This window comes from Schistocerca nitens, chromosome 1 (assembly GCF_023898315.1).
Source record: "Schistocerca nitens isolate TAMUIC-IGC-003100 chromosome 1, iqSchNite1.1, whole genome shotgun sequence".
NCBI lineage: Eukaryota > Metazoa > Arthropoda > Insecta > Orthoptera > Acrididae > Schistocerca > Schistocerca nitens.
Genome location: NC_064614.1, coordinates 1,139,620,558 through 1,139,641,697, shown reverse-complemented (window position 1 = coordinate 1,139,641,697; position 21,140 = coordinate 1,139,620,558). Strand labels below are relative to the sequence as shown.

The window sequence follows — 21,140 nt, the reverse complement described above, 5'->3', positions numbered from 1 at the left end:
GTTCCCTTTCTTTTTTGTCAGCCAACTTACTTGCTATGTAGTAGATCGATACAATATGTATGTAAAAAATGTAATCCTACGTTGCTATATTACAATTCGATAGACATTCGTGGGTACTTTTTATGTGATAATGCCACAAAACCACCTATTTGATTCAGCGTATCCTTATGACACGAGTAGAAACCAATTTGATTCGTATTAACTCACACTGTCGTAGACGAGGCGTTATCAGAGCTACTGCTGCTCTAAATACGCTTCGGGAATATGAAAGGAGGATTAACAGTAACTTTATACTCACATTTCTAAGGAATCCTTATAGTAGCAACACAGTATATACACTAGGAGTTTACAATTGGATGTGCGTCTGGTTTAGACATTTACACGTTGGCTAGCACCTGCAGCGTTCTTTATCTAAGTGGTTTCCTGTGTTGGAATGATACATGTTCTTAACACCGTAGAGACCTCGTCTGCGTTGGATAGCGTAATATCACATTCATTGGCGTACTCTGCAACGTTTGTGGCGTTTACGAAACGCTCCATGTTGTAGCAATATCATTGGAAACCCGATTCCGTAATTGATACAAATTCTTCTAGCTAATGAGTATTTTAGCGTAGGGCCCGCCTCTTTCGCTTCATCACGTCACTCATACATTGCGTGCTATAATGAATGTCGCTGATAATCCGTATCTCCAGCGCCACTATAAAAAAATCTGATGGGATGGGGTTAGTTACGCGCTGATATTTATTACATACGATTAGTTTAATTTGCATATTGGCTGCTGTATCTGAGCTGTACGGAGGAGGGTCAAGCGAATTTTTTTGCAGGAATGTGTGGGCTCAAAATACTACGTGCTTTGTTGTACTTCCGCCAGTAATTTGAAACAGTAGAGTACCTTTCCTGTCCCAAGAGATAGGGAGCATATGCTTCTTCGACGTAAATGTCTGACCAAGTTTCACTCCACAGAGTGCTGATTTTTTTTTTTTTTCGTGATGTTAACACACTGAATGCACGTCTATGGCAGTGCATGTGGTGCACATGTTAGCTCACTGAACTCGTTTTCGAAAGGATGATGCTTCAAATCCGTGTCTGTAACAGAGTTCTTTAGACAGACGAATGCTTTCCATGCATCTGAAGGCCTGTGATAAACCACGAAAGGCGGTACAGACAGTGTGTAAACTGTTGAATAGACATTCGAAGTTTAAAGTAAGTTTGCGTGTTTACTGAGGAATTTACTCACCGGACAAAATTGCATGATGGAGTGTATAATACCGTCTACTGCTTCGTTCGATGGTGTAATGTGTGCTCTTTTTGTCTCCAGAAGAGAAAAGGAGCAGTATTTGCAGCAGCAACTCTTCAAACCTTATTCTGTGTCTCTTTTTTCGAGATATTTCATAATATTCGAATATGGTAAATGATACAAATTCTTACTGCAAATTTGAGTCAATGATACTTTCATGTGTGGTGAACAACTCCGCAGTCTTTAGCTACAGATCCTCCGTTGAGCAAGTGGCTGTGTATGATTGTTAAATATGAACGAATTTCACCAGCGTACCCTGAAAGAATCCTAAGTGGCACGCGAAGTGGGCAGGAAAACTTGACGCAACCGCTGTTAATCAGTTTGCTGTTTGCGTGGTATAGGTAAAAATAAAACTGGCTAATAACCGTAAGTTTAATGAGACATTCTGTACACTATTAAAAGCGATTATAGTCTTTTGTTGGAAGTAATGTGGAGAGTAATTTCACTGTTTCATGGTACTGACGTTACGTGGACGTTGTACAGATGAAGCCTCACTCAATTCATTTAATTCATTGTTAATTCCATAACTTTACCAGCTCTTGTCGAAGCTATTTTTGTTTTCATTTTAAGTCAGATTGCTGTTCACAATATATAATTTTCTAACTTGTTTGATGCATATTGTGAGCACGTGATTTCATCTTCTATATTGTCCAACAGAGGACTTGCAGTAAATAACTTTCTCGTGCCGTGTACCTAAGAGTCATTTAACTATTCTCTACTCCATAGGTTTAGAGCTATCTGTTTGAGATCCCATCCAATATAAAGCCTCGGTGTTTTCAAGCATGGTGGTAGTGGGGCAGAGGGATTCCCAATCGGAGATAAATGGGAGCGAATTATCAATTACCTTACTTGCCTTGCAACCAAAGGAAATCTCCCAGAAAGCTAGGTCGGAATTATGGAAGAGGACACACACACACACACACACACACACACACACACACACACACACACACACACACACATTTGTGTGTGTGTGTGTGTGTGTGTGTGTGTGTGTGTGTGTGTGTGTGTACTGTGTGATCCAGATGGACTAAATGGAATAATGGGGTCCGTTAACCATCATTTAACCCTGTCATCTCCCTTTAATAACTGCAAGTTTTTAAGATGTGCGTTAAAATCATAAAGTTTCTGATAGGAGAAAAGAAATGTGGAATAGAACTAAAGCACAATTATTTACTAGCGCCTTCTGGCGATGAAAGATGAATTATGAGGCATAGCTCATACTACTTGAATTTGAACGGTTACTCGGTGAAATATTAAAAGATGAATGAATAGGCTTCGGCGAAGCTCATCGGGGAACACAAGTCTAAGTGAGTTGATATCAGTGTCATTTTAGAAGGTGACGACCCCTCTTCGCATCAGACATTACCTCGTGGTCGAGAGTTACGGCGACCGTACCTCTGGTGGGGAGGTGCGGCGGGAGGCTGTTGAGGCACGGCGCGGGTCATAAAGCGCTGTTTAAATCGTTTAGAGAGCTTTTAGCGGGATTGCGCATTCTGCCTCGCCGAGTGGAAAACAATTAGCGGCAGATATTCGAGCCGGCGAGTGAGTGAGGCAGCGAGCGCCATCGATCTTCGACGTCCTGTCGGTGGAGGTGCTGCTGCGTAGCGCCTCTCGGGTCTGCCGCCTAGAAGCGGGCTACCCAACAGCCACTGCACTGCGCCATTAGACTGTGAGCCCTAACGGGCGTTGTTGCAAGCATCTGCGACGACCACCAACACTATAACACCACCTAAAAAAAGAAATATCGCGAAAATGCCGTTGTTGTGCATCATCACGCTTCCCCGCGTATCCACATTAGATGCAGAATGTCATCAAACATCTAGAGCAAGAGCACTCCTTGAAGTATACAGGGTGTCTATAAATTGGTGTCCATAATTTAGGGATGTGTTCCCGACACCAAAACATTACAAAAAGTCCATATGAACATGGGTCAGAAAATCTTTCGTTAGCGAGTTACGGAAGGCATTCCCTGTAGTGACTCCTGATTATGCAGCGCGCCTCAGAAACGCGTGTCTGGTTACATTCTCAAATACAGCTGGTCTTGGCGTTTCTTTTAGTTTATCAGCATCAACGAATGTGTGGAATCATTTACCACCATCTTATCGGTCCCTATTGCTTCCCACAACGCGTTACTGGACCTACGGTTTCTCAAAGGTTAGGTGCTTCATTTATTTAGTAGTGCACCTCCAGTCGTCATGCAACGGATGTAGTTTATACACGATTGTGCTCCTCGTCACTTTCTCTAAAAGTTCACCCGCTATCTCGATAACAAGTTTCCAAATTGAAGGATTGATCAAGGGCAAGAATGGCCTACCTGATCGCAAGATTTGAATCCAGTAGATATTTACCCTTGGGGACATTAAAAATACTAACCTCGATGGTCTGAAGGAGTGAAACCAAAATGGGTTTGACTAAATGCGGTACGCTTCAGGAATTTCCAGCAGTCTGTAAAAAAGCATGGTACGCAGACTCTGAGATTGCATCGAAGCATCAGCAAGTTTTGTAAATGTACGTTGTCAAATGTATCACACGTAATATTAACTGCACACCCACGTACCTCCCCAAGGAAGGATTTTCGGCCCATCGACTACTTTTGTAGAACGCATTCCTAAATTTATGGAAACCAATTTATGAACACGTGACGTATCGCTAGATTACTCGGAACTTTATTCTATCGAAATTTATTGTTGTACAGACACCATGGGACGATAGTGCCATAGGGCTCAATCGGAGTGGTTATCTTCTCTGAATGTAAGGAAGTATCTCAAATAATTCATTATTCTGCATTAGTCTAACATCAAATTGACTTTTTGCTGTACATTAGCTATGAGCAGCGTACGCATACCTTTTCAGGTGGCGATGTGCTCTAACTTCAAGATTCCGTAAGTGACGCGTGAAGATGAAAGTTACATAGAGAATCAAACACGTAAGTCAGAATTTTTGTAAAGCGATATCTAACAAAAATTAGGAATCACATGCATTAATCTGAAACAATTTCTGCATTTCAAGGTTCAAGGTATAGGCCTACTATTTTAACAGTCCCAACAGATAATCAAATAACGATGTATAAGAGATTCACTGCTGAGAATTCTCAGAAATAAACGTACTCTTCTTAAAACTCCAGTCGTGATTTTACTACCATGGTGCAAACATGTACGCTTCGCGTACAGAAAATGCCCTTCGCTTCTTATTGCTAGTGACACAAACATTTATTTGACCACTACACCGGGCAGGGTAGGAACAGAAGCAGGGAAGCTGCCCATTTTCCTCCCAATTGCATAAGCCAACACAGAATTCGACTAAGTCAGTCTTGACTTTATTGACATTACTTGCTTCCAAATGACATCCTTCTGCGGAGAGAGCAGTTGACAGCTCCTGAACACAATGTCAAACACCGCCCCAGTTTTGGCTGCCGAAATTCTTGATATCAGAAGCCAATACTATCTCCCGACTATTCGAAAACAAGGTATTATTTGCGTAAACTTCGTGCCCTTTTGACATCGCCCGCATCTCGTGGTCGTGCGGTAGCGTTCTCGCTTCCCACGCCCGGGTTCCCGGGTTCGATTCCCGGCGGGGTCAGGGATTTTCTCTGCCTCGTGATGGCTGGGTGTTGTGTGCTGTCCTTAGGTTAGTTAGGTTTAAGTAGTTCTAAGTTCTAGGGGACTTATGACCACAGCAGTTGAGTCCCATAGTGCTCAGAGCCATTTGAACCATTTGACATCACACAAAGTTAAAAATCACATGATTTAGATAGAGGAACGAGGAGAGTAGTCATCAAAAACACCTCGTAATTCTGTCACGACGCATTGGTTCCTACGATGTCTTCTATTAAATAAGTGTTTTCGTTAGTTGTTAGTACACTAAAATAAAAAGTTACAGTATAATGTTCACATACAGTAGAATGGTTACGCGCATTCAAGTGCGCAGTTCGAGCGGCCGCGGTTTGTCGCCGGTAAAATCCCCGAAAAATCCTTGATGGCGGCAGCTGAAAAATGCAGGAAGGCTTTGGCTTAAAATTAATATGCAGAATGGTGGTGGCAGAAAAACAAGAAATTGCAAGATGGTGTATCTTGGCCACTTGTGCTGGTAGCCAAGAAGGCGACATGTGCACAAGTATCCGAACGATCTGAATTTTACGTCATGTTCAAAAGAATCTGAACGATCTGTATTATTTATCAAAAATACGTAACCCTCGCCTGAACTGCGTAAACTGGTGCTAGGTTTTGCGCTACGTTCAAAAGTATCCAAACAATTTGAATAAATTCATCCAAAATACAGCTCACACATACACACACACACACACACACACACACACACACACACACACACATTCTTTCACTCATAAACGATTGTTCTTAAACATCACTAAGAAATGTTTACGTGAAATACTATACTGCCTCATCAGTAAATTTTATTTCTCTCTGTTTTATACTCCATTAAAAAAAATATTTGTGTCGAATACTTTTCTGCTTCAACAGTAAATTTCATTTCCTTCCGTTTTATAATTCACGAAAAAATTGATATTATCAAATACTGCATTACTTCCTTTGTATACTTAATTCCTTTTTTTCATCTTTTACGCTTTACTCTTTCAATATTTCAGATGTTTGGGGTGCAAGGGCAGATATAGTGATCATTAGTGATTTTCATAACTTAATGTACCCACTTCAGTGTATTAGTTGTTTATTCTCTGTGTTGGTCTGCTGTTCAGGGCAAAATAAACATTAATGGTTTGCTCTTGCCAGGTGTACTTGGAGGAACATATCAACCTAAAAGCCATAGTACTCGTAACAGGTATAGTTAATAAAAAGGAAATTTGCGGCTAGGTCTTATGGGACCAAACTGCTGAGGTCATCGGTCCCTAAGCTTACGCACTACTTAATCTAACTTAAACTAACTAACGCTAAGGACAACACACACACCCCCGTGCCCGGGGGAGGACTCGAAGCCGCGCAGACCGAGAGAAGACGCCCTGACCGTGCGACTACCCCGCGCGGCTATAGTTATTAGACTGTAAACGAAGTAAATACTGGTTGAATGTTGTTCAGTGCACTGTCCTCAGTCACTAATAAAAATATCTACGCTTACGACGCAGCACTCCATATACAGGGTGAGTCACGTAACATTACCGCTGGATATATTTCGTAAACCACATCAAATACTGACGAATCGATTCCACAGACCGAACGTGAGGAGAGGGGCTAGTGTAATTGGTTAATACAAACCATAAAAAAAATGCATGGAAGTATGTTTTTTAACACAAACCTACGTTTTTTTTAAAATGGAACCCCGTTAGTTTTGTTAGCACATCTGAACATATAAACAAATACGTAATCAGTGCCGTTTGTTGCATTGTAAAATGTTAATTACATCCGGAGATATTGTAACCTAAAGTTGACACTTGAGTACCACTCCTCCGCTGTTCGATCGTGTGTATCGGAGAGCACCGAATTACGTAGGGATCCAAAGGGAACGGTGATGGAACTTAGGTACAGAAGAGACTGGAACAGCACATTACGTCCACATGCTAACACCTTTTCATTGGTCTTTATCATTGACGCACATGTACATTACCATGAGGGGTGAGGTACCCGTTCGACGGGCGTTTCATAGGACGTGGAGGACGCATAAATTGGCCAGCCCGTTCTCCTGATCTTAAACCTCTGGACTTCTTTTTGTGGGGTACGTTAAAGGAGAATGTGTACCGTGATGTGCCTACAACCCCAGAGGATATGAAACAACGTATTGTGGCAGCCTGCGGCGACATTACACCAGATGTACTGCGGCGTGTACGACATTCATTACGTCAGAGATTGCAGTTGTGTGCAGCAAATGATGGACACTATATTGAACATCTATTGGCCTGACATGTCGTGACACACTCTATTCCACTCCGTAATTGAAAACGGAAACCACGTGTGTACGTGTACCTCACCCCTCATGGTGATGTACATGTGCGTCAGTGAAAAAGACCAATAAAAAGGTGTTAGCGTGTGGACGTAATGTGCTGTTCCAGTCTCTTCTGTACCTAAGGTCCATCACCGTTCCCTTTGGATCCCTACGTAATTCGGTGCTCTCCGATACACACGATCGAACAGCGGAGGAGTGGTGCTCAAGCGTCAACTTTAGGTTACAATATCTCCGGATGTAATTAAAATTTTACAATGCAACAAACGGCACAAATTACGTATTTGTTTATATGTTCAGATGTGCTAGCAAAACTAACGGGGTTCCATTAAAAAAAACGTAGGTTTGTGTTAAAAAACATACTTCCGTGCATTTTTGTATGGTTTGTATTAACCAATTACACTAGCCCCTCTCCTCACGTTCGGTCTGTGGAATCGATTCGTCAGTATTTGATGTGGTTTAAGAAATATATCCAGCGGTAACGTTAGGTGACTCACCCTGTATATACAGGGTCTCTCTCCGAATGTTGGTCAGGACAGTTTTCTTTAGTGTTTCATCAGATATTTGAAAATTTGTTTTTTCATCGTGTAGCCGGAGTCATTCATGTGTTTAAGGTTATTTACTATTACAAAAAGAATGATTTTTGAAACGGTGTTGTACGTGCCCATTCCATAGAGCGGTCCCAGATTGGTCTAGTCCGATATTCGTTTTATACACTGAAGCTCCAAAGAAACTGGTATAGGCATGTGTATTCAAATACAGAGATATAAAAACAGGCAAAATACGGCGCTGCGGTCGCCAACGCCTATTTAAGACAACTGTTGGTGCAGTTGTTAGATCGGTTACTGCTGCTACAATGGCAGGTTATCAAGATTTAAGTAAGTTTGAACGTGGTGTTATAGTCGGCGCACGAGCGATGAGACACTGCATGTCCGAGGTAGCGATGAAGTAGGGATTTTCCCGTACGACCATTTCACGAGTGTACCGTGAAATCAGAAATCCAGTAAAACATCACATCCTGGACACGGCTGCGGCCGGGTCACCCCGTATACTGTGGGTTTCGTAATTTCTATTACAGGCTTATAGGTATTGTAGAGGATGCATGGTAGGAAGACATGTCGACAAATGTACCGTTTGGGTATAAAATAAATTCGAAGGTCGGATCACTTTCAAATGTCCCTCTTCACAGTACTCACACAAAGGAGAGGGTGCTGTTATTGTAAGATTTGCCACTGTCACTCCATCAGCAAATTTGATTCCACGGTGATGGCACACCCACACGTTTTGCCCTTGGCATTGGGGAACGTCTCAAGCAAGCGTACAGCAAAAGATGAACAGGTCGAGGTGGACCAACTGCTTGGCCACCATGGTTGCTATATGTAACCTCTATCGAATTTTTCTTGTGTGACCAAATGAAAATTCTTGAGCATGAGACTCCTGTACAGTCGGAAGGTGATCTCACTGCACGAATTCTGGCGGCAGCAGAAGTTATTCAGGACACACCAGGGTTTGTGGACCATGTGTTTGAAATCATGCGTTGCAGATACATCTTATGAAATGAACAGCAGGGTCAAGATGAGGAGCAGCTCCTGTAGAGCACAATGGTCAGAGCTCATTGTCCTCAGTGTGTGCGTACCATGAAGCCAGAGATTTGAAAGTGATATGATCTTCAAATTTATTTTGTATACAAGTAGTACATTTCCGTAGATGGGTTCCTTAACAAAACTTTACCGACTAAGTCCTCTCTGTAGTGGGAGTTGTGAACTACCTGTAGAAACATTTAGACACCATTAATTCGTTAATTATTTACAACTCTTGCGAGTTGCCACTTTCTATTACCTTCAAACATCCAAACAGATGATTCCCTCTGAGGACGAAAACAGAAACAGAAAATACTTCTTCCGGGCAGTCTTTACACGTGTAGTTAATTGTTTAATAAATAGAAAATGTGTAATAGGAATGGCAGAGAGAGGATAACCAGTCAATATATAGGCTGTTCAACATGTACTGATATGCGCATACACACATACGCAAACACACACACACACACACACACACACACACAATATACACGCTAAAAACTGTTCACTATATCATACGTATAATTAATATTTATTCTTGTCTGATGTGATTTTTTACCTGTTTTTTAAGCAGACTTGAGGACACAATTACGTGGTGAGAAACCTTTCAACCATTCATCCATTTTTAATGATGTCTGTATTCCGCTGAATTTGTTATTTTGTGTCCCTCTCCATTTGCTGAGACGCGCCGCTCAACTCCAAAGTCCATTTTGCATTAAAGGGAAAACTGTCGAGGTTCCCTTAGTAAAAAATTCGTTGCCGTGAGCATCGGGTTGGTAATAAACTGACAGTCTTTCATGCGTCTTTGAGATAAAAAAAACGGAATAGCCGCGGGGAAAAGTTCCGAGGGTCAGTCCCTCGAGAGTAGCCGAGCGGGCAGCTTCCTCAAGGGCCGAGGACTTTAGCTCACTAGCCGGCGATAACCCCACTACAACGGCTGCAGCCCTTTTCTTTGACAGCGCGGGTAATTTATTTACGAGCGAGCGGCGGGCGTGGGGGTCACGGTCGTACGGCTATCTGCGCGCTCTCGTCGGCCGGGGACCCTCCTTATTAAATACCGCCTCGTCGGGCCAGGTGGCGCTATCTCGCTCTGCCCACGGCTTTACCGCCACACAGCGCAGTGCCGGCTGATATCTGAGCCGTACTAAATCTTCCGTTATCGCGCTCCGCCGACAAATGAGCGCTGTTTTTACAATACACGGCTAGCCTTTGCTTGTTTTCTGTTATGCCAGGCAGCAGGGAGCGTGAAGCAGTTGGTACCTCTCCCTTATGGTCGTGTTTCCGTGGCAGAAGGTGTCGCTGCGAAAGGGCAGTGGAGATAGGGAGTGGTGGAGAGCTGGGGGTGGGGGGTGGGGTCAGGGGGAGAGGGAGCACACTGAATAAGTCCTTCTCTACTTGGAGTGGAGATTGTGCTGCTCCTTTGTCCAGCGTAAAGCCGCTGAATATTTGCAGACACCCCTTTGTTGGCAATAACTTTTAACTTCTTTGGACGGAATTGCAGCAAACGTTATGTATAAAATTTCTGTTTATGTAGTATATAGCATGAACTTGCTTATTCTTTAGTCAGCAGTATTATAGCCTACCTATATCTGGTTTTCATAGGTTTGTGTGGGTTTGTAGGTACACATAGTGATCATCTATACATTTAATCTGTATAGCACTATTTTACGTTGTAACTTAACTCATAAAAATGTACATTTTCTGATAATAATATGGAAGGGTTTGTTCTGTCATAAGTCTGAATTCGTTACTTGTCCTGTTGTTTAGGTCAGCTCATCCGTGAAGAGGACGTGCAAACAGCTAAGCAAAATATGTAGTGCAGTATATTATGAATATTATCGTGTTAAAAGATCACGCCACAACTCAAATCGATGAGCAAAGTGAGGGAAGTAAATTTTACTCCTATTTGAAAGCTATTTATCTTATTCTGCACTATCTGTTAGTATATCATATCATCACCCGCGACAATATGATTTACTTAAAAGTGAAATACATACTTGTTTCTCAAATTCAATGGACAGCCTGTAGAAAGGTTAGTGTTGAACGTGTCGAGGAGGACGAGATTCATGTTTCACGTTCCGTCCACAACGAGGCCGTTAGAGACAGTGCTCGGATTACGGAAGGAAATCGGCCGTTCTCTTTCACAGTAACCATCCCGGCATTTGCCTGAAGCGATTTAGGGAAATCACGAAAAACTCAAATCTGGATGCCGGACGTGCGGTTTGAACCGTCGTCTTCCGGAATGCGAGTCCACTGTGCTAACCACTGCTCTATCTCGCTCGGTTTGAACATGTCGTCGACACTGAAGTAATTACAGACAGTACAGTAATTGTTTTAGAGAAGGATGGGGTGGGGAAGAGACCATATCACGTTTGAGTAACCAACCAATCATTCGCTTGAAATGCTTATAGATATGAAAGGAAACTTTCATCAAGACACCGGACCGAAACTTTAACTTCGTTTCTCTCATACTCTGTCACAAGTAATTCCAAAGGAATCTCCTGATCCTTCATCATTTCCAAGGCTAAAAAATTTTGTGCCCTGTTTGAAAAGGGGGAGGGAGAGGAGTATGATCTGGGTTTAACGTCTCTCAAAATTTTGTGCCCTGTTTGAAAAGGGGGAGGGAGAGGAGTATGATCTGGGTTTAACGTCTCATCGACGAGGTCGCTACAGACGAAGCAAGAGCTGGAATCCGTGTGGGATGGGGAAAGAAATCTGCTGTGCCCGTATAAAGGAACCGTCCTGACACTGGCCTTAAGCAATTCGAGGAAATCAGGAAAAACCCAAATCTGGATGACCGGACGGTGATTTGAAACGTCGTACTTCTGACGACGAGGGCAATGTCTCGCTACCGCGCCACATTGTTCAGTCCTCCTGGAATAATCTGCAGTTAAATGATATTGCTGATCAGATTCGAAGGAATATAGATCCAATAAGTCGTTTTTAATTGTAATTTACTAGCTTTTTTAGTTTCAGATACAACAGCGATTTACAGTAAGGTCACTTCCGGCATCTACGACTGCTGTTTTATAGGAAATTTAAAAGTTAGTTTCCCCAGTTTACTTCTGTTGCCATTAGGCAGTCTGGGGCTGCAGCCTCGCTCTTCCGAGCGTTATTTTCTCTGTGCTACAAGCAGAAAAATCACTTCACGTAGAAGGTCACGTTACTTGGCACCCCGTCTCCTCTTCGAGACACGCGACTGCTTGTCCGTTCCGCTTCGAAGCTAAAGCCACGGGAGGCGCGTTATTTGTTTTCTGCCCCATTACGTGCGACGGCGGCGGCGGCGGACCCGCAAAGTTATCAGCGCCGGACGACAGGCGCCGTCCAGCCCCCGCTCCCGCCCCCGCCTCCACCCCCAGCGGCGATATTAAATTTTCACGGTGTTTTACTCCGCAGCGAGCCCGTGTTTGCTCTGTGTCTCTGGGCGCTCTGCTCACACACATCGCCCGTGCGCGCCCCATCTGCCGGTGGTAATTCTCGGCTGATCCATTATAGCGGTACGCGGGCCACCGCCACTGCCGCCGCCGCAGCCGCCGCCGCCGCGCATTTGACTGTCAATGAGAGTCAACACGCGGGGCAGGGAAACCGCAACTTCTGCCGCTGTGGAGACGCCAGCCTCGGGCCCGCCCAGGCGATCTTTCACGTTCGGTTTCGCGCAACAGTACGCGCATTTGAATGTCAATGAGGCACACACCATGTGCTAAGCAGCTGCCAGTATCCGAGAAACCGGAGCTGTTTTTACAGTGAGAAGGAGCGCTAATGCTGTTGCCCCGGCCCTTGCTCCCTGTCTGAATTCCCACAGATTCCGAATTCATTATGTAGAGGGAAAGCATGCAGGAAGAAGTCATCGTTGTTATTACCTAGGGCCCCGGAATGGTGATGGGTGTGCACGGTGCGACCCCTTCACGGAGTCCAGCTTTAGATAGAAAGAATCACTGTGACTCAATTTGTCTGCATTGTTATTACCTATTTGGAACCCATGCTCTTATTCAAGGCCATCACCCAAATCAAAATTAATATATCGGTACCTTAACGCTTCAGATGGTTTTCGCTTGATTAACCAAGCATCAGTTGATTAACAGGAAAAATTTGATTTCCTTGGTATTGGCAGGCCTTGAAATGCATGCAAGAGGGTATTATTGGAGGGATATTCATAGATCCAAGCATTCAGCGGAAGCTGGGTTTATATATCCGAAATGCTTGAATGAAATAATTCTTGAGATATCTTAAGCTCCAGATATGAAATATGACTGAGGAAATATCTCATACTTACCCTTGAATTCAATTATGATGATGCTTACCTTTTTTTTCGTCAGTGTCCGTTAGACATATCGAAATACTGAAGTAGGGTCGCACTTAGTTCCTCGGCGAAATATGTGGTTTAAATGGCTCTGAGCACTACGGGAATGAACATCTGTGGTCATGAGTCCCCTAGAACTTAGAACTACTTAAACCTAACTAACGTAAGAACATCATACACATCCATGCCCGAGGCAGGATTGGAACCTGCGACCGTAGCGGTCACGCGGTTCCAGACTGAAGCGCCTAGAACCGCTCCGTCACACCGGCCGGCCGAAATATGTGAATTAAGTATTTGCCTTATGTTGGTGACTATGATGAGTGATGATGCAGTGTAGTATTTTGCTATTGTTGGTTGAAGTATTTATAGAAATGAACTGAAGGAAGACGCTCGCTTATGTTACCGGTTCATAGGCCTACTTTTCTCAGTAATACTAAGACGTGGCGCCGAGTTTAACATTTCCACTGACGAATCCAACCCGTAGCAATCTGGCACTCCGATCGTTGTGACCGAGCGGTTCTAGGCGCTTCAGTCAGGAACCACGCTGCTGCTACGGTCCGAATTCTGCCTCGGGCATGGCTGTGTGTGATGTCCTTAGGTTAGTTAGGTTTAAGTAGTTCTAAGTCTAGGGGACTGATGACCTCAGATGCTAAGTCCCATAGTGCTTAGAGCCATTTGAATTTGAACAATCTAGCGGACACAGACAATACGCCACTATATTTCCTCCTTGATCAAATACTTCTCATTAATATTTTTTCGATTATCAGTATTAGAAACCTGTTTGGTGCCACAGCTCTATCGGACGTTTGACCATGATTGCGGAAGCAGGTTGACTGATCACAATAAAAAAAATATTCCGACGAATGGAGCGCAGAATATCAACAATGGAACTGTGAGATAAAGTAATAGTTCTTCAGTAAGTCTCCACACCTATAACTCGCGTAACGTGATTGTGACCACAAGATGATGAAAGGTAAAAAAGTAATCTGTAAACTAAGTGAGATTCAAGCAACCGAAAATGAATAGCATAGAAATCACATAAATTTGTCATATGTGTACAAATGAAAAATTGTCCTGTGAACGGCTTTATTTTACACATTCTGCAATGATTAGTTATCATTTGTAATTAGATACCTGGGTGGTGCGATAAATACACTATCAGATCAAAAGTAATGCGGTCACCTATCAGTACACATTAATATGGGGTGTGTCGACTATTCGCCTATATGACAGCTTGAACTCTGCTGGGAACACTTTCAGTGAGATCTCTGAAAGTCTGTGGAGGAATGGTAGCCCATTCTTCCTCATGTGCCGAAACCACAAAATGTAGTGATGTTGGACGCCGGAGTCTGGAGTGAGGACGACGTTCTAACTCATCCGAAAGGTATTCCATAGGGTTCAGGTCTGGAACCTGGACAGGCCTGTCCATTTCTGGACTGTTACTGTCTACAGACCATCGATTCACGCTTGCTACCTTATGACAGAGTGTACTGTCATGCTGATACAAACGATCATCGTCTGCGAACTCTTACTCGACTTTACACGGTACACAGTGGTGTAATATGTGTTCATATCCTTCCGCGTTTACCGTTTTCTTAAGCACAGTGAGCGGGCTATATTCTACCCACGAACAACTTCCCCACAGCGTAACACTACCTCAACTGTCCTTCACTCTTGGCACTACACATGATGGCAGGCAACGTTCGCCAGCCGTTATGGCCGAGCTGTTCTAGGCGCTCCAGTCCGGAACCGCGCTGCTGCTACTGTCGCAGGTTCGAATCCTGCCTCGGGCATGGATGTGTGCGATGTCCTTAGGTTGGTAAGGTTTAAGTAGTTCTAAGTCTAGGTGACTGATGGCCTCAGATGTTAACTCCCATAGCGCTCAGAGCCATTTGAACCAGGTAACGTTCTCCAGGCATTCCTCAAACCCAAGTCCTACCATTCGATTGGGGCAGGGTACAGCGTGATTCATTTTCCCTAATCACATCATTCTCTTTAACTCCCTACGCACAGTCATTGTGCTAGCTGGACTTCTGGTAGCACTCTCGAATCCACGAGTGATTACTTCCGCTGCTTTCTTGCTATTTTTTATAAGTACTCTCTGCTATGATAAATGCCCGGTCTTGGTATATGTGTGATTATTCCTTCGCGTTTCCACTTCGTATTCACATCACCAACAGCTGACTTTGTCAGATTTATAAGGGCTGAAATGTCTCTGATGGTTTTGCTACTCGGGTATAATGCAATGACTAGTCCACATTCCAAGTTACTGAGCTCTCCTTAGTGACCCCTTCTGCTGTTACTGTTTCTCTGTTGACAATATGATACTTCCCGCGTCCATTCATACTGACGGCTTCGGTCAATTCCGCACTGCACAGTGGGTGCCCGAGTACTTTAATCTCTCGCTTTTATCTCGTGAATTAAGGTAGCCTAATCGCTGCATACGGTGGGCTAAATCAATATCATTAAAGTATTAATATGAAGGAGAAAATACCGTTACAGGAACAGCAAAAATTGGGATTATTCGCAGGAATAAGCTGATACTCACCTTAACGCTCGTAGCAGCTAGCTTCGGAGGGCCAGAATCTCTTCCGTCTGCAACAGACAGGCACAGAAAATCATTAACTGCCATATGAATGTAAACGGAAGATAATATTATCCGCTACAGCGGTCATTCACACAAATTACAGCAGTAGTTACAGGTAATAAATTCAGCGCATTTTCCTACTTAAAGGCTACTTTATGTCTTTAATTGAGCGTTTCAAATAAAGGGAAGTCACGTTAGTACCCTCTCTGGCATACAGCATAGGTACTGTTACTGGATTAAGTAACGGCGTACATTATGTTGTGCTATTCACTTGTCCTTACTTCTGCAGCGTGTTCCGAAACTATTCGTTCAGATTCATACAGGAGGTAGAGAAGATCAAAACAAATATATCTCGTTATGGTGAACAGGGTCTCTAACGGTAATTTCTGCTGCTTTTTACAGAAGGTAGTTTAATTACGGTAGTGGCATGCACAGTAACTGCTCGAATGCACGACTAGCGACCACTGGCCCGTATGCAGGCAGTACATCGTCGGACCATTGACTGTCGTGTCCGTTCGAAGACTCATGGCATGTCCGCAATGGTGCCAACAACGACGGCAGTCCTAGGGACGAGATTTTCTTCTGTTTCAACGACGATTTCATACACCAGCTGCTTCATATACGACCAGAGGAAGAAACCCAGACACGTGAGGTCAGTTGATCTGGGTGTCCAAACCACAGGACCCCGGTCAAACAAACTGTTAGCAACCTAAAAGATCAGTGTGGACGACGGTGTGTGGGAGAAAACAACAAAGCTGTCTTTGGTTTCTTGTTAGGCAAAAATCGTTGCCATTCCGCGATGTCGGTCTCCACTGTGGTGCGGAGCAGCGTCTGATATCGGTGCAGGTTACGCTCTTCAGCAGTGTTTGTTCCTGAGTGGCGGAAGCCGATAAAAAATTGAAGGCGCTATCCGAGTGCTCCATTACCGGTGCGGCCTCCCAGCAAAGAGCAAGTCCGCCGGACTTTGTCCCTGGGGGACCGCAAGCGCAGCCCGCCGTCCCATGGTACCGCAGGAGCAAACGCCCGCGGGAAGACCTCGAGAAGGCGCGATGAGCGTGGTAAAGCTCGGCGAAAGCGACTTTATTGGGAACTGAGAAACCTCTGTGCACTGGTGTTCAGAACATGTATAGCTCCTCGAGTAACAGTATTAGCTCCATGAAAGCAAGCGACAGGCAGTTCCTTAGTGGTACCTTTCTACTTCACTCCTTTTTTTATAGAGGAGAATAATTTCACCTCCATTTCGAAGCGACATTGTCGTTAACTCCAGTTAATCTGCTCACTATTAACTTGCCGCACAGGGACCTGACAATGCAGAAAGGGAACTCGTTGCCAAACGATGTACAGCTAGCAGACGATGACCCAGCTATTTGCAAAAAGAAATTTCCTCCCTTTCAACGCAAGACCACGCATTAAAATGAAAGGCAAATACATAGCGAAAGGTTCTGTGTATAGAAGCTGCTGCAGGGTACATCATGTATGCAATACACTAGCGATCGCCGAAGCCAATAGTGGGTGACTTTACAGCTATTCCATTGTTATCTATACTATTAGAAATGTATTAACTTTGATTTCACAATTTTGTTCTTCCTGCGAAATAACATAACTTAATAGTTTATCCAGAGATGTGCAACGTACTAACTTGTTCGTGAAATTGTCTCTAGTTTCTGGAGAAAAACCATTTGCTGCCGAAAGACGACTAACTTCTCAACACAAAGGCTAAGTAACAGCGGTTTTGAGATTTACGATTTTCCGACGACTGTCATAGGTAATTCCCTTGTGTGTAGAAGCTGCTACAGCGTAACACATTTCTTTCATCACATGTTCACCTCGGATTTTATTAAATCCGAGAGCTGCCGAATATATTAGCAATCTGACTTGGGTAAAATACTATTTCTGCTGATTGTCTGGAGCGTAATTCTTACTTTTAGTTATTTTCTTTCTATACTGAAAATAGTTTACATTATTCATTGGCATACTATTTCGTATGTGACCAAAACATTGTGTTCCTATAAACTTTCTGGTTATGTGAAAATATACATCTGAGAAAAGTTTAACGTCGCGTAAATGGTACTCCTTGATTCCGTCGCTGCGATGGTTGGGTAGGAGCTCATTACAGTGCACGATCGAACCTCAGTTAGGTCAAGAATACAAACTTTCGTGCCGGTTCGTTTACGCAACACGTAAGAATGATGTGATAAGTATTATTTTCTATCTGCCATACCTCTTTTACTAACGAATATATTACGTACTTATTTTTCTGTGATTGATAATCTGAAAATCATTAACAGACATCGATGTACAGAAATAAATAAAGGAATATTTTGCTAGTGTATTTCTTCTACTGCGACTACAAATGGATGGCATTCAATACCATGACAGAGTGGCATACTATTTTTCTATTTTTGTGTATGTATGTTGTCTTCCCCAGACCACATGTGAAGCACAGTCGTAAGACGAAAAAAAAAATATGAAACAAAAATTTATGGTTGTGACCTCCTTGCGAAATGGTTGGCAGAGCATTTCTTTTTTACGTTTTGACGTATGGCAGTCGAACAGATAAAAATGCAGACACTACATACAAGTATGGGTTCAGCTGTAAAGGAACACAATTCTCATTCGTAAGAGAACACTGGTGATAGCGCCGCTTGTAATCTCATCAGAACAGGTGTCACATATTTTCCTAACTTAATGATTAGAACAACAAAGAGGAAGTTTGGGAGTAAGCACAGACTATTCCTTCTTATAGAGACAGCTTGTTGCCCACGAATTAAATCTCACCCTCTTTCCGCATGAGGAAGGTTCACCCTTGGAAGGAAAAAGAAAAGGAGCTGGCCTTCCCCTGCGAGATTCCGCTCACGGATGGAGCAAAAAGTGCCCTCCCTTGCTTTCGCAGCAGAATAATTCTTCGTTACCCAGCAGCACGCTTTATTTCGCCGTCGTATACACACCTCTGATTCCCTCGCCTCTTTTGTTTTCAAAACCTTGTAGAGAAGACGGTGGTTTAAAATTTTGATGTCTTTTTAACTTTCACCGTACGAGAAGGCTTCTGTTAAGCTGCACTTTAGATACGTGTCAGATTCTTAGAATCTGTATTCGTAGTGCGATTAAACGAACACATGTGTGCAGAAAACCCACTGCGAATTACACTGTTTCTGAAAAACAGCACTCCTTTCCTCGGGACGTATGTATTACATCACGAAACGGTATCCAAAAAGTCACTAAACGCCAAACGTAGGTTGTAAATATAAAGATAAATAGTGTGACGTAGTAAACCAACATTTCTTGCAGTTCTGCTTTCTGTATCCCGGAGTCACTCGTCGAAGAACCCTTGAGACGAGCAGACATTGCATTGTGTTGCCACTGCCGACACATAAATCGCCTATTTATGGGGCAAGGGGGCAGAGTTCTTCCATTCGAGAGGAGATTGATGCGACTGTCCAGTGGAGTGTGGAGAATGTGTGCTTCATATATCCCTCTGCAGAATCGTTGGCCAGTGAGACGGATGTTCTCTGCTTTCCTCGTTTTTGAACGATTTCTAACACATTATGCCCTTGAGGGTGCTGCTGATTTTTACGATATTAACTTTTTTATTTATTTGTTCCTACCGATTTACCCAACTTAAGCTTCAGTGGAAACTTCCGATAAATATATTGATATTGGTTCTTTCGTAGCAGAAGATTCTTGGATTCGTAGGTGATTATCCTTATATACATCTGTCAACGTATAATTAAACGCTGTCTACGGTGTTAATATCAAAATCATCTCACACTGCAAAAGTCCTGTGCGACCTGTTTCTTTAGACCAGTGACAATCAAACTGGTCCCTGCTGCCCACTTGTGGGCTTTCTAGTTTCCACGATGGGCGGTAGGCGGTAAGGGTTTAAAAAAAAAATTCATTAGGTTTAAAAAAATTGACCTAAATTATTTGGTATTTAATTATTACTATGTGCTTCAACTTATTGTAACTACACTAAAAAAATTTTATACAGCTACTTTTCTGCTTTATAAATCACCATTACTGTGGAATCCGAGGGAAATTAGAAAGTTTTACTGCTAACAGAGTTACAAAAATGTGCGATACGTAATAAAGGTTGACTACCCCTGGTTTAGATGACGTAACTTTTCTTTCAAGCAATTTTGTAAATAAGTACCTCCTAATTGAAACGTGTTTTCACGCTGCCTGTTCTGTACAACCTGCAAGCTATCACAGCAGACATTATTGTGAATCATTACTCTATAGACAAAAGTGTGTTCAATTACTTAGATTTTGTGAAACATTTAGATAATTCGGCAGAGGCGATGTGTGCTCAAGAATGTTTGGAGAGCTCGCTAACAACAAACGGTGCATGTACGCTAAGGCTGTGATTTCACACCGACTTATGTACGTAGATTGAGGTACAAAAGAAATAATAACGTATTTAAAATATTTATATGTCTGCCCTATCTGCCCTTTTGAGTATTCTTACAGCATTTGAAATGCATAGGGATATTGACAAGAGCAAGTACGTACTACAGGAAAGTTGATGCTACTATTGTTAGATCTAATTTAGACTACACCAGAACTTAGAGGAAGCTATGACCTACTTGCATTCTTGTTTAACTGTGTGCTATAATAAAGAAAGAAGGAAGATGAGATTTTAAGTTCGCATCTTTAGATGAACATCGAGGAATGAAGAAAATATTAGGATAATCTAACTTCAAAAGTGAAGTAAATTTGGATAGAAGAGAGAAACGATCTCAAAATGGATTACCTAATGTCTGCGACAATTTACAGATTCTGGCAGACATTGAAGTACGATAAAAAAAAGCATATAGAAATATTAAAAATGTAAAAGTAGGATTGCCTATTATTTCTGAAAGTCTCTTTATGAATAAGAATTATAATGTAGGATTATAACTAACTACGAAGTATGGAAGAAGTGGAATAAGAGATAAACTGAAAGATCTAAGAATCATCCGAACTAAGGAAAGGCGAAAAAAAAGTCATCAGAACAAGGTTACGAGTTACAGACAGCATTCCACGTTACAAAAGTTGGTACGTAAAACAAATTTCTCTCGTAGTTTTAGGATCAATAAAAAAGAAATGACGAAAGCATGAATAGAAAAAGGGAGATATTACGAATCAGAACAACGCCGAATCAATTTATGAAACAGAAACTGTTACTGACGGAATTTAATGAAGGCAAATATTTCCTGGTACAGCGAATCAACTAATCTCGGCAAACTAAGTAAAGAATGAACAAATTTTGCAGAAATGAAGGTAATCCTTATTTTGGTCATAAAACTGGAATATCAGCGACTGTACGTAATATAAATAAAAAGTATCAGCCCAAACGGAATTGATTTTAATTTTACTGGTGGTTACCGGACTCGGTTATGTGCCAACCATCTTCAAACCAATCTCAAGTACACACGAAGACCCAGTTACTCCGCTGTGTTCTTGTCAAGTGGCAAGCGTCACCGACA

At 42.7% G+C, this 21,140-nt stretch overlaps 1 protein-coding gene across 1 annotated transcript in view; it reads right to left on the bottom strand.

The window, feature by feature from the left end:
* The window catches only part of LOC126232590 (uncharacterized), a 62,333-nt gene that overhangs the window by 20,742 nt on the left and 20,451 nt on the right, over positions 1 to 21,140 (bottom strand). The window contains exon 3 of the mRNA XM_049942807.1: positions 12,055 to 12,339. Within this exon, the coding sequence (XP_049798764.1) occupies positions 12,055 to 12,339 (285 nt within the window). The remainder of the gene's footprint in view (positions 1 to 12,054; positions 12,340 to 21,140) is intronic.